The sequence below is a fragment of the Astyanax mexicanus genome, chromosome 12 (assembly GCF_023375975.1).
Source record: "Astyanax mexicanus isolate ESR-SI-001 chromosome 12, AstMex3_surface, whole genome shotgun sequence".
Taxonomy (NCBI): Eukaryota; Metazoa; Chordata; class Actinopteri; order Characiformes; family Acestrorhamphidae; genus Astyanax; species Astyanax mexicanus.
The window spans coordinates 20319898-20337005 of NC_064419.1; the positions used below are offsets into that span (position 1 = coordinate 20319898).

The following is a 17108-nucleotide window of genomic DNA, read 5'->3' on the forward strand; positions in this document are numbered from 1 at the left end:
AGTCATAAAATTATCCTTAAAAATTCACATTTACGTTTCTCAAGCAGCGTGACTGAAGTTAGAAGTCCAATCTGTTTAATCCTGAAGACTATTAAAGTGCTTAAAATATTCATTAAGTAACCCATCTTCTGAGCTCATTTGCATGAAGGAAAAGTCCATTTATTGAAAGGTTTCTGCTGAATATATATTTGACCCTAAGACTTAATCTGATGAGCTGGATTATTCAAACTCCACTCCTCTCTCCCTCTTCTCACACATTCCTGTTGTACCATGGTGTAGTGCTGCACAGATGTTCTTGATTTTGCACTGTGAAAGTACTGTGCCTTGTGCAAATTATGTCCAGTGTCTTATGGATCTTTGTTTATTCTTTCCAAACACCTCACTCTTCTCATAATCTTAGTATATTTTTATCAATGTATTTTTATTTAAAACAAAACATTTACACAAGTTCTATTTAAATCAAATGATGTTACACATATTGACTGTGTGGCATGAAAATGGCTTCCTGCTTAAAACCACATCCTCTTCAAGATGAGGTTACAAATTAAGTACTGCAAATCAGCCGTGACAGTGGTTTGAAGTGGCTCTTGCCAAGTCAGCATTTATGTGCTGTACCTGTAAAGCCACATATGACTCCAGTTAGTTTTGTCAGAGTAATTAATTGAATACTGTATATCTTTTATATCAAAGCAGTTGATACATGATCTATTGCATTTGTATCTCAAGTGTAAATCATTTATATAGAGTATTCCATGTTAATACTTGATAAAATGGGGTACTAAACACTCATTCATATACAGCTTAGGAAAAAAATTGAGTTCATTTCCGTTTCTGAATCAGGTTCTCTGATTTTGCTATTTATAAGTATATATTTGAGTAAGAAACATTTGTTGTTTTAATCTATAATCCACAGACAATATAAATATCATTTACAGCATTTATTTGCAGAAAATGAAAAATGGGCTTTCAGACCTCAAATAATGAAAAGAAAACAAGTTCATAATTATGAAGTTTTAAGATTCAGAAATCAATATTTGGTGAAAAACCCTGTTTTTTAATTCAGTTTAGTTTAACACACTGCTTTTGAATAACTTTATGCCACACCTGGTGCAAATATTCAAGCAGTTCAGCTTGGTTTGATGGCTTGTGATCATCCATCTTCCTCTAGATTATATTTCAGAGGTTTTCAATTTGATAAAATCAAAGAAACTTGTAATTTTATAGTATATTTTTAGTTTTCTGGCATACTAAATCATCTACACTCATTCAGCAAATAAACCTGCAAATAAACCTTTGTTGGGTTGCATTTCATTCTTGTTCTGTTATTTATTTTTTTCTGCAGTTGGAAAAGGAGAAGGGCATGCTCACCGATACAGTCCAGGACCTCCAGGAGCAGCTTGTCCAGTCTAAAGAGATTTTGGATGAGCACAAAGTGAAGGTGGAGCAGTTGTCTCAGCGTTTAGAAGCTATGGAGGGTTGCTCCAATTTGTCTGCTTCGCAATCAAGAAGAGGCGAAAAGGGGGCCTCTACTGGCCCGGCCTCTGGCCCTCATCAGAACGGTGTGGAAGCGAAAAACGAAGATGATTTCTACGAGCTGGATGCTAAAAGCGCAGAAGTGCTGGAGTGTCGCATGCGGGCAGCCAACGCCGAGCTGATGCAGCTGCGGGACGAGCTAAGGGAGGCGGGCAACCACTGCAAGACTTTAGACGAGCGGTACAAGCAGGAAAAAGAGCGCTGGAGGGCAGAGGCACAAGAGCTTGCAGACAAAATCCGCCAGTGCATTGCTGCAAGCCGGCAGGACCAAGAGCGAATTGGCCAGCTGGAACGGGAGATAGGTGCTACTCGGCGGGTTGCCACTGACTCAGAGGGCCACCTCAGTGCCACCCAGGAGGAGCTTCTGGCCTTTTCTGAAGAGCTGGCCAACCTTTACCATCATGTGTGCGTGTGCAACAACCTCACACCTAGGCGGGTCACATTGGACTACTATCGTGAAGGAGCAAGGAGCGGAAGACACCACCATTCAAACACTAATCATCACCATGGGGCTTTTCGGAAGCAGAGGAGGTCGACGGAGGCGTTTGGGAAGGGAGTGCACTCTGTAGATGTAGACCTCGAAAGAGGTAGTGGAGACACTTCGCCTACTTGTGGAAGTTGTCCTGGGTCGCCCACAATGGAGTTTAGGGACCCTACCAATGTGCGGAACCTCGTCGCTCTTATCCGGTGCCAGATTAAACACCTCCAGGTAGGTATTGGTTTTAAAAACTTTAGACTTGGTAATGTCAGGAGTTCTTGGTGGCTCAGCAGACTAATAGCGCTTTTCCACCAAAAAAACTATGGTCTTTCAACCAGCTGCATTCGGGCTCATAAGAACCATGGTGTTTTTTAGCGAAGAGCCCAGTATTCTTTCATTCCCGCTACAAACGAGTGTTCCTGGTTTCGAAACCTACTTTTGTTGGTGGAAACAATGAAAAATTAGGTGCGCAAAGCAGAACGGTTCCACGTCAGTGGAAAAGCGCTACAAGATGCTGAAACTACGGCTTTATCTCCGCAGTAAGTGCTTTTGAAACACCAGCAAGTTTAAAAAAAAAAAAAAAAAAAAAGCATGCTTTTGCACCCACACCCAGTGTGCAGGTCTGTCTAAAGTCTGTGTATATATATATATATATATATATATATATATATATATATATATATATATATATATATATATATATGTAAATATATATATATATATTACACATCATTAACTACAGCTATATGGACATGTTTGGTCAATTGTCATTGTGGTTTTGTTGCACAAAGTTTACAGACTGTATCTGTTTTATTCACATTCTCCAGTCATGTGACACAGCTGCTTAGTCTGTATGGTTTTTTTTAATGCAACTCTGTTTAGATTGAGGTTAATAGTTATGTAAAAGGTATTAGTAACGGTGGCAGTAACACTGTACTCCACTCTGCTATGTTTAAACTCTCCTCTTTGGAAGTACAGGGCTCCACATTAGGTAAACCGCGTGTGGAATGATGACTGTAAACAATACTAGACTCTTGTGTGGAGAGCTTTGGAAATGCTGTAATGAACAGTAGCACATAAAGCATGGTACAGTATACTTACCAGTGCTGGGACACACACTTTATGGTATAAATTCACCCAGTGTTGTAAAGATGTACAGTATTTACAGCATCTGCTAACTGTCAGTTCACTGCTTTTCACAGCAGAACACTATAGGCTTCCATAGCCTGACAGTGTCTGTGTGTGATGCCTACACCACAAGCAGCATTTTTTTTTTTGTTCATTTCCATATTGCAATTATCGTATTAAACAAAATTAAGAAATCTATATTAAGATATTAATTATTTGGCTATATTATTGAGCACTACCTATGACGTGTGTAAACAAACGTGTGAAAAATATTGGTTTAAGTAATGTTGGCCAAACCTGGTGTGGTCATTTTTGTCATTATTTAGCATTTCAAGGAAGGAGAATTGAGGCTAGGAGAGTACAAATGAGGTGGTTTTGAGCTGTTAACATGCTTAGTTTAAATGTATCTGATATTCATTAGTGCTTTCTGGAAAGTCTGCATTGTTACAGTTTGTTGTTTGTGGTGCGTGCTTTGTTTTTGTTGCTTCCTTTTTCCTTGTAGCGAGCTTCCCCAGTCTCCACTATTAGAACCTGGTGTACATCTGTTTGACATTGGGTAGTCAGCCCTTGGGTAATCTGCCATGACTGAAATGAAGCCAAGATTAAACACAAACATGTTTGCTGACCCCACATGGCAGAGCTCACATAAAAAGAGTTGTAAATAAATAAGAGCTTTGAACAGCAAATGACTACTATTATTTAGTACACTTTTGATTTGAGTCTGAGGTTTTCACACTTTTTTTTTTTTTTTTTTTTTTTTTTAAATGATCTAATTATTATTATTTATTGTTTTACATTGAAGACTTGTATTAAATAAATGCCACAGTAAATATATTCTGTTAAGTGTAAACTGAAAAGCAGATGTCAGTGGTGGAACCTTTTGATGTGTAATCCTAATCGGCGGAATGTCAGGTTTTAGGAAGGCTGCTAAGCAGCTTTTTTTTGGAAAGATGAGCAGAAAATATGAATCACTTTGGAATCAAATGTACATGTACATGTCCATGCCTAAAATCCGCTGACGTTTTCCTTTGCCAAACTTGCCCAGTACCAGTTAGAACACCTGCACTTAAAGCTTCCTGCCAAATGACTACACCAAATGAAATGGTATAGATTTGTGCATATTCATAAAAAGTAATGTAGGTTTTATTTATACATATATATTTTTTCTTTTTTTTCCAGGTGGCTGTAGACCTGTGCAGGCAGCGTGGCACTTTGCCCTCCCCATCAGTTGTGAGCTTCTCTGAATCCGACCGTGATGCAGACGCATTGCTTGAGGAGGTGTTGAAGCTGAAGTCTCTTCTAAGCACCAAGAGGGAGCAGATCGCCACACTCAGGACTGTCCTAAAGGCAAACAAACAGGTAAAAAGCGAATGTGGGATTGCATTTACATTATGGAAACTATATTATCTGTGAGGCCTCTGGTTGTGTTTTTACTTCACTTTAAACACTTTAAAGACTAAATGGGATTTCAATTATGTATATTATATATTACTCCTCATTCAGGGTGTTCTGTAGTTGCCCCCTCACTTTTATCTCTGACACATTCCAGTGTTTTTCTGGCTTAACACTTTTAATTTTATTAATCCCATCCGGGTAGGGCTAAAGGGCTAAAGTTTTTAATTGGCCCTCTGCATTTGATTGCCTTTCATCTGCCAAATATGGCAATACCTAAATGTAGACTATAGCCCCATCCATATAGCCCCGTTCCATATATCACACTTTTTTTTCTTAGTCACATGACCTCACGTTCAGTAGCTCCTCCATTTCCACTCGCTGTTGTGTTTACGTGGGTCTCAGGGGAAAGGCGTGCCCAAAGTGTAATTACGGTGCGTGGATGGACAAATAGCTATTTTATTAAACGCGAGGTGATGAAACTCAGAGATGAGTGTCTGGACGGGATTAAATTACCCCAGGACCCCTTGAGAAACGAATCTCGCCCGGATAGGGCTTTTTTTGCTTGTTGTTTTAAAAGCCGTTCATTTCATTGACTGGGCTGCAAATGAATTTACAGAATAGTGAACACTTGGTGATGGCTACAGTAAAAAAGTGCAAAGTTCACCGTGAGAACCAGTGAATTTAAGTAAGGTGGAAGTCTATTGTTTAATTTAATTCAAATCAATTGCTAACTAAGCCATGACCGACTTCCATACTATTTGTTATATATTTATTTGTCTTGCAAAGCTAAAGCGTAAGGTTCCTGCCATTTATTATTCACAAAAGAAAATGTCCAGTCTGCTGTAAGCGGTGGTATTTTTCGATCTTAATATCTCACTGCACTTTTTGATATGTAAATACAGTGTTTTAAATCATTTCTAAATATTAATAAAATGTTTTTGAAAGAAAGTACTGGTATGCACTAAAATTGTGCACATTTGTCACAGTTTTCCTGTCTTGACTGTGTCTCTTCAATGGTTGCACAAAGTGACTGAAGTTATTGATCACATGGTTGTGTTCACAGATGCTGTGTGAATGAATAGACTATGTGTGAGCTGAATTGGTCACTTCACTGTGCTGCTCACATCACACACAGTTAGTGTTTGTGAAACAGGCCTCTTCTGATGAAGCAGTATTGGAGTGCGGGAGTACACGGACACTGGCTTTTTAAAAAGCCTGCTCATTGCACCCCACTTTCTGTTCTGCTACCTTTCTACACCCTCTATATACCCTTACCTGGGCATAGTTGCAGTAAAATACTTTTAGCAAAATCTCAGTGGTCAGGAACCAAAGCTCCATTAACTATGAATCCAGGTTGCGTGCTTGAAGACAACCAGTGCTGAAATGTGTTAAATGGAGCTCTGTGGTCAATTAGAACCTGTTCTGTGAGTTTCTTTGGTCACTGAAACCTGACACTGCTTTTTTGTGTAGTGGTTCACAAAAAGTGTTTAGTAAGCACACTTTTGCTTTCCATTACCACTTCTGTGGAGGTGATTTGGAAAGTCATTGCCTGGGGCTAACTCAGTGGAGAGTAAGATGGCTTGTTTTACAGGTTTTCCACTACATAGTCCTCTTGCACTTTCAAGCCCTCCTCTTTTGTTAGCTTATCCAGTGGCTGATTAGTGATCCTTTTTTTCTGTTTGTATGAATGATTTTATCTGCAGTTTCCTCAAATATTGAACCCTGAGGAGAGGCTAGCCTCCAGAGGGACATTAATTCCTCTGTCTTTTGAAGAATTGGGAGAGTGACTTTTAATGTTTTTTTTTTTTTATGGTTGTTTGGTTTCAATTTTACGGTTGCAAAAACTTTAACTGTTCTGTCTCACAGAGGGACTTTAGGTTTTAACCACTGGTTTAACCTTTACTATCGCCCATGGCAAGGGTCGGCAATTACGTTTGTCGGCGAGCCAGATATTTTCCAAGCCGTTACATGGTGGGCCACAAAAACAAAAAATCTGTTGCGGAAAAAGAATTGTAATGGAATGGAGTGCTAGAGATTAGTAGCTCTCCAGCCCACAGGGTTGTTGAACCCAATTGCAGAACAGTTGATCTTAAAGCAGGTAAACTCAAGAAGAAGGGAAAAAATAAACGAACATACCGTTCCTAACGCGGGATCGAAACCGTGTCGTCAGGGTCGCGGCCCAATACACTATCGCTGCCCTGGCTAGTGAATTGGGTAACGTCTGGAATGAAACGCCCCTATTGGGAGAACAGGCGGAAACTAAAGTCGTGCAGAACGTGACAGAGAGACAGGGGAGGGATGTAAACAAAAGCTCACCAGAGAAGCATTTTATTATTATTATTATTTTTATTTTTTTTTTTTCATTATCGTACATTTATAATTAAAACAACCTCACGAGCCAGATGATTTAATGCTTGCAGGCCACATTTGGCTCGCAGGCAGCCTATTGCCGACCTTTGCCCTATGGTGTCTAAGGTGCATATGTATAAAAATAGACAACCATAGTATTTCACTTCTAAGGTGTTTTGCTCTTTTTTGACAAGTTATTAATACATTTCAGCAGTAATATGTAAATTTTAATGCCAATGCAGTAAGTTAGTGCTTTAGTGCTTAATTGTAGCCTCTCTTCAATCTAAATTTGGTATTGCGTGGTGTCATACTAAATCACTGTCTGAGATTCTCTCCCCAGCTATGTCTGACCTTCTTCTGTCACAGCTCACATTCAAATTCATATACACTCTGATAAACACAGAGCCTTTAGCATTCACAGCTGCAAACTTTATATTTTTCATTTAGTGTAACCATTAGCTATTTTATTTATTTATTTATTTAGCCTTAAAGCAAACTAGTGCTGCAATTAAACACGTTTTGTATTCAGTTCATAAAGTACTTCTCTTGTGGCTGGAGATAATCTCAGTAGTAATCGGAGTAACATGATGCATGTGTTTTGTGTTTCAGACAGCAGAGCTAGCCCTAAGTAACCTGAAGACCAAGTATGAGACTGAGAAGACCATGGTGTCTGAGACTATGGTGAAGCTTAGGAACGAGCTGAAGGCTCTGAAGGAGGACGCCGCGACCTTCTCCTCACTACGGGTCATGTTTGCTAGCAGGTACGTGGCAAACCACATGCTCTGAGAAACACCACAATAGAGTAATTTGAGTCTGGAGAAGTCTGGGAAGGTGCTTGGACTACACAGACCTGGCTACTACAGGGATCTGTGTAAAGAGTCGGATAATCAGATTATAATCTTAATCCTCACGTGCAGCTAAACAGGCACGATTCCTGGCCTGTTGTGCACACCTGAGGGCACCTGCCTCCTGACAGCTAAAAGGCAGGGGAGGTGAGGATGAGGATCAAAGATCATGTCGGTACAGTGTCCTGACGGTAAAGGCATATTATGTAATGAGTCTTTGAACAAGCCCGCTGGATTTATACATGGAGCTGTCAATGCGTAAGGGACAATTATTGTAATTGTCAGGAACACTCACTATATAGGTGCACAATGTGTGAGGGAAAGTTTGGTTTAAATCTACATATTGTGTCAAACCATCTGGTCCTTACTCTTGGAGATCTACTGTCCTGCAGCTTATGCCTGTATCTTAAATCTGACACATCCTATTCTATTGATCATTAGTCAATCACTCCTTGAGGCAAATAAATAAAATAAATAGATGGATCAGTGGGGTTGAATAGTGGTTGAAGCTAAAATCTGCTAAAAGATGGGTAGCTCAGGGAATAGGGGCAGGGCCACAGTGACTTTTGTAATACGAAAGCAACGGAGAAATACACACGGAATTGAGTGAACTCAAGACATACAGTATTATTCGCACTATAAGGCACACTGGATTATAAGGCGCACTATTCATGAACGTCTATTTTCATGCACAAGGTGCACTGGATTATAGGCACATTTTAAGGGACTATAAGAAACAAGTGTTAAATGTTAATCTACACAGATTTCTCTCCTGAAAACTTTATTTGGGTGAGTAAAGTGCTTCTATTTATTTACAGTAAGCTTAGATTCCCAAATTTCTCCAGCACTAAGGCTGAAGCATTAGCGGCTAACCACATAGCTTGTTTTAACACGAAAAAACGAGCAGGCTACAGTCCGATATACTCCTCTCTGAATGGCGAAAGAGCTAGCGTGGTTAGCATCTTGATGCTAATGCTGCTCGAGCAGTGCTAGCCGGTGTAAGCAGCAGGCTACAGCCCAATAGTACTTCCCTTTAGAGCTGGGTGATATGGCCCAAAAAAAATATTCGATTTAAAAAAAAAATAAATAAAAAAAATCAGATTTAAATCGATTTTTTTTTCCCCTACTAAAATCTTTTAAAAGTCGCTAGAAGTCGCTAAATGAAGTCATCACCTAATTTGTGTAATACATGTTTTTAAAGCTGTAAAGGATTAACATTGCGAGAGAGAAAACAGTGAGTAAAAAACACTCTAAATATGTTCGAAATTATACAAATGAACTCCAACAATTTTTTTAAATAGGCAGTCACGTCTCAAAATAACTATTTTTACGTAAATTACATAAATCAGTTTTTTGCCGTGTTGTTAAATGTTATTATAAGAGCAGTTTTTTTTTTTATTTTTTTTTTTTTTATTATTCCTATTCCGGAGAGAGGGGCGGGGCTAAGCTCAGGGGAGCGTCGGTGGTGAAAATTAAAACTCAAAGAAAATCGATTTTTAATAAAAAAACATCGTCTTTAACTGTATATTCGAATTAATCAATAAAATTGATTAATCGCCCAGCTCTACTTCCCTTTGAACGGGAAAATAGCGGTTAGCAGCTAATTCTAATACTGCTTCAGCCCCCGCGCAGGTGAACTAAACTGAAACTCTTTTATAACGCTGTACCGCACTGACGATCTTTGGGGAAAATGAAATAATTTTAAGTGTGCCTTATAGTGCGGAAAATATGGTAACTTTTATTAGAAAACTGCCCACCACCACACCTTAAACCAACTTAAAGAAACATTATATAGCGCTCTAGCATCTTTAAAGTGATGTGTGTCAGTCCGGGTCACCTTAGCCATCTTACTAACATACACTCTGACCATTTGCTCTCAAGTAGGAGGCGTCCTTTTAAGCCTGCCCAGATGGCTTAATCAGTCCCATGGGTCTCAGCTGGGTACGGAGAGTGTCAATGGTTGGGACGGCTCCATAGTTCTTTTGCCTCGCCAACTATCCCCCACACCCACAACACCATATAGATAAAACATTTATTTTGTTCTTAGAAGAAGGCTAAATACTTGTAGACAGTAACAGTGTGCCCAGTGTCGTGTGTCCTAAAATCAAAAGTGGGCTCTCTATATTAACCATCCCTAAAAGCAAATGGCAATAGTGGGATTAGCATTTTTGCAGAACATTCCAAGCATTTTAATCACGTTAGAATTACTAGGATCGGGTAAAAGTAGTCTGATCAATAAAATCCAGCCATTGAAATTGTGGTCAGACAATGAATTGCAATGAAAGGCTATGAAATAGAATGGATTATAAAAAAATATGTCTCTTAAAAGTTGGGCTACTATATCTTAACTTGACACTCTCCAACTAAGTAGGCACCCCTTATGAAGAGGTGACCTTGTGTAGCATATTGTTACTGACTCAAAAAAAACGTATATTTCCAAAATGACAAGTTAACATGAGAAGGAAAACAGATAAGTGACATAGGTCTATGTAAGATACTTGTACAGATTTCTAGATATATATAAGACATGTATAAGATATATGTAAATATTAGGTAAGCCAAGTGATTTATTATATTTAAAATAAACTGTGCATTGTGTAAATAGCAAAATGCCCTTCTAATAACCGTGGAGTGTTGAATCCCAGACATCTTTGTAGTTAGTAAATTTTGTCTATGCTGCCCCCATGTGGTGAGCAGTCAGCAATGTTTGCCAGTTGTCTGTTGCTTGTTACAATATGCTTCTCTACCCAGTGGCTAATTCTTTGTGTACTGATGTGCTTCAGTGCTCAACATTTGTTTGTTGTTGCCTTTTTTTTTTTTTTTTTTCCTTTTCCTTTTTTTTTTTTTTTATAAACATGTTCCCCTTTCTCTCCCTTAGATGCGACCAGTATGTGACTCAGTTGGACGAGATGCAGAGGCAGCTAGCTGCTGCGGAGGATGAGAAGAAGACACTCAACTCTCTCCTCCGTATGGCTATACAGCAGAAGCTGGCCCTGACTCAGCGGTTGGAGGACCTGGAGGCTCCCTTGCACTCCCACAGCAACGGGGGCAGCCCACGACGGTCCCGCACCAAGCAGCTGAGCACCAAGTCAGGTCGAGCTCCACGGAGTCCCATGAGGAACAGCCCACGCGCCAGTCCTGTGATGATGGCATCAACTGGCCCTCAAACCATGAGTGGCCATTTGAGGGCGCTCTCACGCAGCCTTCATGGCAGCCCTGTAAGACATGCTTCCTCCTCTTCCTCATTGTCGTCCTCGTTCTCCAGTGAGCCGTTAGCATTGCCGTCCACTTCTACGCAGAGTCTTGTGTCCGTCGGTCTCGCTCGTGATGCTACGTTTGTTCGTAGTCGTGGATCAACTTCTTCACGCTCGTTAGACGACACGCTTGGTGGTTTGGGTCCATTTGCGATACTGTCGCAGCAGCCCAGAGTCGCTGACGTGCAGTCGAAAAACATCAATGTGTGTGCACCACGGCGCAATAACACGTTCATCAAGGTGCGCCGTGCGTCCTTACCAGCAAGCAGCACCACGCCTTCATCTTCACGTTCTTCAGACAACCTTGCCTCTAAAGGCAGCGTACCCGTTGCCGTGCGGTCAGAGAGAAAAAGCAGAGTAAAAATTCAAGAGAATGATTTACGATCTCATTCCAAACATAGTGCTGAACACATGGTTCTAAAAAAGCAGTCCAACATCTCCAAATCGCGCTCCATGGAGGCAAATTCTGTAAACCGTTCCCAAGGTACAGTCGTACCCTCGTCTAAGTCTCCACCAGCTCAGAGGCGCTTGAGCGTAGCATCCTCTAGTGGTCAAACTTCTTCATTCAGTCAGTTTAGCAGGGATCAAAAATCTTCTGTTACAAGTAGCATGAGATCATCTTCTAGGGTTGCAAATCATTCAGCCTCCAGTTCTAACAGTATGGGTGAGCATTCCAATCCACGCCGCGATAACGAAAGGCAGCAGGATGTCCGTAAAAAACGCCAAGCGGGCACTGATGCAGTGCGCAGATCAGCACACGCCAAACGAAGTTCAGAGCCAAACCGTTCTATGAGCCGTGAACACAAACACATCAAATAAATCTATCCGTATTTAGTCATTTAAATGTTCAAAATGCTCAGTATTTAAAAGAAATCCAGCATAAACTGCCAATACACTGGCAAAGCACGGGAGGGGAGATGACAGGATATCAGTTACACTATACATGTACTCACATTGAGTTTCTCTCTACTTCCTAACAAGAAAAAAAAAATCAGTCCATACAGGTATAAAGTCAGTGGAAATTGGCAAATGCTGAAACATTATCATCTTTGGTGATATATCATGTGACCAAAAATAGATCTCAGAATGATGCAGCGTTCTGAATTGAATGTCTCTTCAGTCGTTGAAGGTTTTGACTGATAAAATATTTTATTTTAGTTAAAGAAGTTCAAAAAGTTAAATCTTATACTGATTAGGCATCATAAAGGTACAAAAAGCTGGGTTAAAATACAACATAACCAACTAACAATGGACAAAAATTGAGATTAAGAGAATCCAGAGGTAAGAATATTCTAAACTGAGTTAATTTGATAAATAAGTAAATAGTTAAAATGATCCACTTTATAATTGTATATACAAATTCAACATTAGAGCATATTTTCTTCTTTTCCTGAAACCCCAAAGCCTTTATAACTTAAACTCCACCAACATCTGGTGCTTAAATTGGACAGGTTAATTAAAAATCCATTTATACATTGTATTCCCCAACCTGCACCTAATACCTTGAATTTGTATCATTGTTCTTTGTTTCATCAGTGTCTGTCTCTACAGTCATTGTTTCCAATGTATGAGTGACTACATGATTGATTGATTGATTGATTGATTGATTGATTGTGTCTTTTCGGCCTGTTTTTGCAGCGGTGAAAGTTCCTCACCACCACCCTCCTCTCCTCCTCCAGTGTGTGTGGACCGTGTTCATGCCCAGCTCAGAACCACCCTTAACCCTCCAGACCTGACGTGACATCCACCTCATCCCAGACCACAACACATTGGCCTTCTCTCTCTCTCTCTCTCTCTCTCTCTCTGTCTGTCTCTTTCTTAGTCTTTATCTGTCATATTATTTCATTTTTGTTTGTTGTTAGGGCTCCAAACACTAAAGGTGCTGGAAGCCTTTTGCTTTGTTTGTTCTTTCAGCCCTTTTTTATTATTTTTTCAAGTCATTTGTTCTCCTTTATTGTGTCTTTGGTTCTACCTCATTTTCCTTCTTTTTCCATTGTTCACTGTCCTGTTTCACCCTCCTCTTTATCTATTAACTCTCTGCTCTGTTGGCTCATGTGTTGTGCAGCTTTGAGGAACTAAAGCTGGGCAGAGCCTCATCTCATTTCATTAAGGTGGGGTTTCTGGAGTAAGGCAAGTTTTTCCAACTTGCCTTCAGTCTCTCATGGACATTGTGCTACACCAAAAACCACTCGAAGACAACCAACCAATCTAGAACTGACCTGAGGTGATCAACTTTTTTTTGTGATTTCTTTATCTGCTGTACGGGCAGTTGTGGCTGTGTGTTTGCATCCGCTCATCATGGACATGATTATCATAGCAATATTGGGCTTTAAATTATACTGTATTTATTTCTCTCTTTTTTCTATTAAGAAATGTACAGAAGACACACAAGGTTTAAATTATTATTACAGGATTGATCATGTACATCACAAGGTATACTTGTTAAAAGTTCAATGGAATCCATCAACAAGCTTTATTTATGTCCACAGTTTAATTGTCTAGCTGATGGGTAGATATTCTTGGGAGTTCAGAGGTATTCCTGATTCTTCATTTTTAAATCCACTTGTGTTTTTTTTATAAGTTCCACTGGCTGACAAGATATCAGCAAAGTTTTGGACTTTTCAGGTTTGGAGCAAATTCATTTAAACTCTGGTTTTATGCCCATGTCTGATCCTGTATGTAAAAGTTTGACCCTGCAATGTTTTCACCAAAAAATGAAAACTTGTTCACTAAATTCTTGTTTGTCTGATGTACATTGTTAAATTTTTACTCCGCCTCAGAACATGTGCAGTTTAAAGAAATAATTAAAAGACCAGTATACCATGATACTCATGCCTATAATGAGTATATGTGAACTACTGACCACAACTGTGTTCAGATAGGATTGTGTATGATGGAAATGAAAACCTGATTCATTTTGTTAGTTAATATATGAAGAGCTGACCAGTCCTACGTAAAAGTATGTTCATATGCTACATTCCCTACGTCTGAGTCATTGTTAACAGTAACACATCAGTCTCAATGTGTTTGTCCTTCAGATGTCTGTATCAAAAAAAACCCTGCTGATTGGGATTAATCTCTGTTTGCTAAACGATGAAGTTCATGTCCTGCAACAATACATGTAAGATTACCCTTTAAGGAACTGTACAAACAGAACTGTTACTTTCACTGTACCTCTGACTCAGTGACGAGAGCTGCTAACGAAAAGTAATCCACATCTACAACTGTTGTCTATGCAGCGGTATGGAGGTCTTGCTGCTAACCAGACCACGCATAAAAAGAACAGATTAAGCTTGTCCAGTTTTTGAACAGTACTGCCAGTTTTTTATCTTCATCACAGGGTTAAATACAAAGCACTGTTCTAATGAACAATCTGTTACAGGGTGGGCAATGTGGTAAGAAAAAGAAAATATTACAATATTGATTATTGCGATACATGAGATTTCAGATAAATTGCATCAGTAGTGATAGATTGTGCAAATACCCTCTAATTCAGTTATTTCTAGTCATCATGTCCTACACTTTGTCCAGTGAAACAAGACTAATAGCACTGTTTATGATTAAATGCAGACTTGATCAGTGTCCAGTAAACACTGGTATTCTTGATGTACTTTTTAAAGTATATTGTGGAACACAATAAAACAAAATCCATCACGATACGATTTAAATAATGTCATATTGCCCACCCCTACTCTGTTACGCATTTGGGACAAAGCCATGTTTGTTTTTAATTATTTAAGTATGACTATGTTGAACATTTTGTCTGAGCAATACGGCACTGGAATTAATGCTAAAGGGAACACATCATGGGAGCAAATTAGGATCAGAAAATAGTGCCTTAACTTTTTTTTGATTGGTGGATTTGTTTTTAGGTAAAATTGACTGCGTCTTCTTGCTAATTTATTTTTGGAGGTGTTTATTTCTTTTGTTTGTTTTAATTCAAATATTACTTTTTGTAACAAAAAGTTGAAGTTGTGCTTTACTGTGCTGTTACTGATTGCTCCATTCCCCGCATTTCATCAGTAACTCGCGTTTAAATGTAGGTAATTGCTACTGAAAGGTTTCGCTGTTCTTGTTAAAGCAGCGAGCTTGTTGATGTACATTTTAAGATTAATGAATCATAGTTAATCAGCTGTCCGCACATGAGGAAACCTGCTCGCTTGCCACCCTGCAAGTTGGTCAGCAGCATGCTAATACTTGTTGTTAATACATGTGTGGAGTGGTTGTAGTTGGCCTGCATTCTTACCGTGTGAAGACAGTGTTGTGATCCTTACAGAAACTGATTGCTGAAAGGTCTCCATTTAAAAGAAAAAGATACTATGTTAAGCTACGAAGGTTCTTCAGTCTTCATTAAATGTCTTACCTCGGTGTAAAAAAAAAAATTGCCTGTTTAGACCTTTTAAATTCTTCTAACCTTTTTAACCCACTGGTTCCCTTTGATACATTCCCTCACTGAGGACCTCCTTCAAGAAAGGTGTAATTTTCATATACAGTCCCAAACCTTTTTTTTCTGTGAAATAAGTGTAGCATAAAAATAAACTTATTAAAACGTTATTGTTGTAATGTTTTTTTGTTGATTGCTGCTCAATGTGTAAAAGGGGATTCCACATTGTTCTTTTGATATCCTCAAAACAATCATGAACATTATAGGCTATATCTTAAATCTATTTTAAAAGCTTTCTGAAAAAAATATTATTAAAATCATTACGTGTATATATTAGCATGCTATATATGTATTTTTCTCTTGTATGGGGGGGTCTTCTGTAATTTTTCTATTTCTGTCTGGAACGGCCATGTATATGTTCTTCGCAGACGTCCTCTCAGAAAAGTACAGGCTGAACTGCCTACTGTTTTTCAATGAACTCTGTGGCCCTCTGGCAATTTTTATTCCCGTCCGGACGCACACCTTAGTTCGTCACCTCGCGTTTAATAAAATAGCTATTTGTTTACTGCTACGCGCTGTAATTACAGTTTGGGCGTGTGTTCCATGGAGATCCACGTAAACACAACAGTGAGTGGAAATGGAGGAGCTACTGAACGCAATGTCATGTGACCACAAAAAACACTCACTGGTCCTCCTGTAGTGTAGAAGTGTGAAATATTTTTCACAGACGTCCACCTGAGATACTAACCCTGTCTGGGCAGGGCTTTAGATGAAGTTATTAGAGATATATCTATTTACATCTGTGTATGCAAATATTTAATCTATGGACAACGCACAATACACTTTCACACTCAAGCCTGTACTTGATGTTACAGGTGATATCTGAAACAAAAACTCATATTTGACCAAAGCATGTTGCCTCAAAATAAGGATCGAAAACAGTCATCAAGCACTTTTAGAAATGCTGTGTTGAAGGCAGGGCTTTGAGGTTTTGCTTGAAAACAGTACCAATAATCTGACTTCTTGCTGCCAGAACAGTAATTTTTCTTGGTATGAGTAAAACAAGCAGTATTAATACAATAAAACAGGGATCACTAATAGGCGGACAGCGGTCCAGGTCCGGACCCAGACATTGTCCAATCCGGCCCCAAACCGATAAACTACTGAGAAGGATTTAATTCTGACAGTGTTTATTTAAAGTGACGGAACGTTTATTGTCTGCATGGTTTACGTGCTTTGCAGCGCAGTAAACTTACTGACCAATCACTTGTGTTGTAAGATCAGCAAACGCTCTCCTCTGCCAATCAGATCTGTGCAGATGCGAGCGCGCGGAGCCACACAGACGAAGCAGGCAGTGAGAAGTCGCAGAATAAAGTGAGAAAAACTAATACGATGGCTAATAGCTAATAGATGGTGTGACCTAGAAAAATAAATTAAAATACTACCTTTATGAAACATACTAGTACTAGTGTTAATTATAGGAATTACAGAGAAACAACTGAGACAATAGTGCAAAATAGCTCACTTTACTCCACCTGATCAGAACTCATCAGCAAGAAAAAAAAATTCCCTCGCTCGCAAAACAACCCTACCTCAAAACTAAGGCAACCCCAAGGGGACAAAAAGCATTGGCAAGTTCCCCAATCAGTTTTACCCACAACATGATAAAGTCTGATACAGTAATAATATTAAATAAAATAAAACTGGTGTTTAAAAAAAAAAGCTGATATTTTGGCCAAGTT

The 17108-nt window shown here is 39.2% G+C and overlaps 1 protein-coding gene across 1 annotated transcript in view; it reads left to right on the forward strand.

Annotated features, from left to right (window-relative positions):
• The window catches only part of zgc:162200 (uncharacterized protein LOC558638 homolog), a 30876-nt gene extending 15340 nt beyond the window's left edge, over nucleotides 1–15536 (forward strand). Inside the window, exons 6-10 of the mRNA XM_022670656.2 lie at nucleotides 1343–2242; nucleotides 4319–4498; nucleotides 7493–7644; nucleotides 10607–10946; nucleotides 12621–15536. Coding sequence (XP_022526377.2) covers nucleotides 1343–2242; nucleotides 4319–4498; nucleotides 7493–7644; nucleotides 10607–10946; nucleotides 12621–12626 — 1578 coding nt within the window. The 3' untranslated portion in view covers nucleotides 12627–15536. The remainder of the gene's footprint in view (nucleotides 1–1342; nucleotides 2243–4318; nucleotides 4499–7492; nucleotides 7645–10606; nucleotides 10947–12620) is intronic.
• Nucleotides 15537–17108: the final 1572 nt, after the last annotated feature.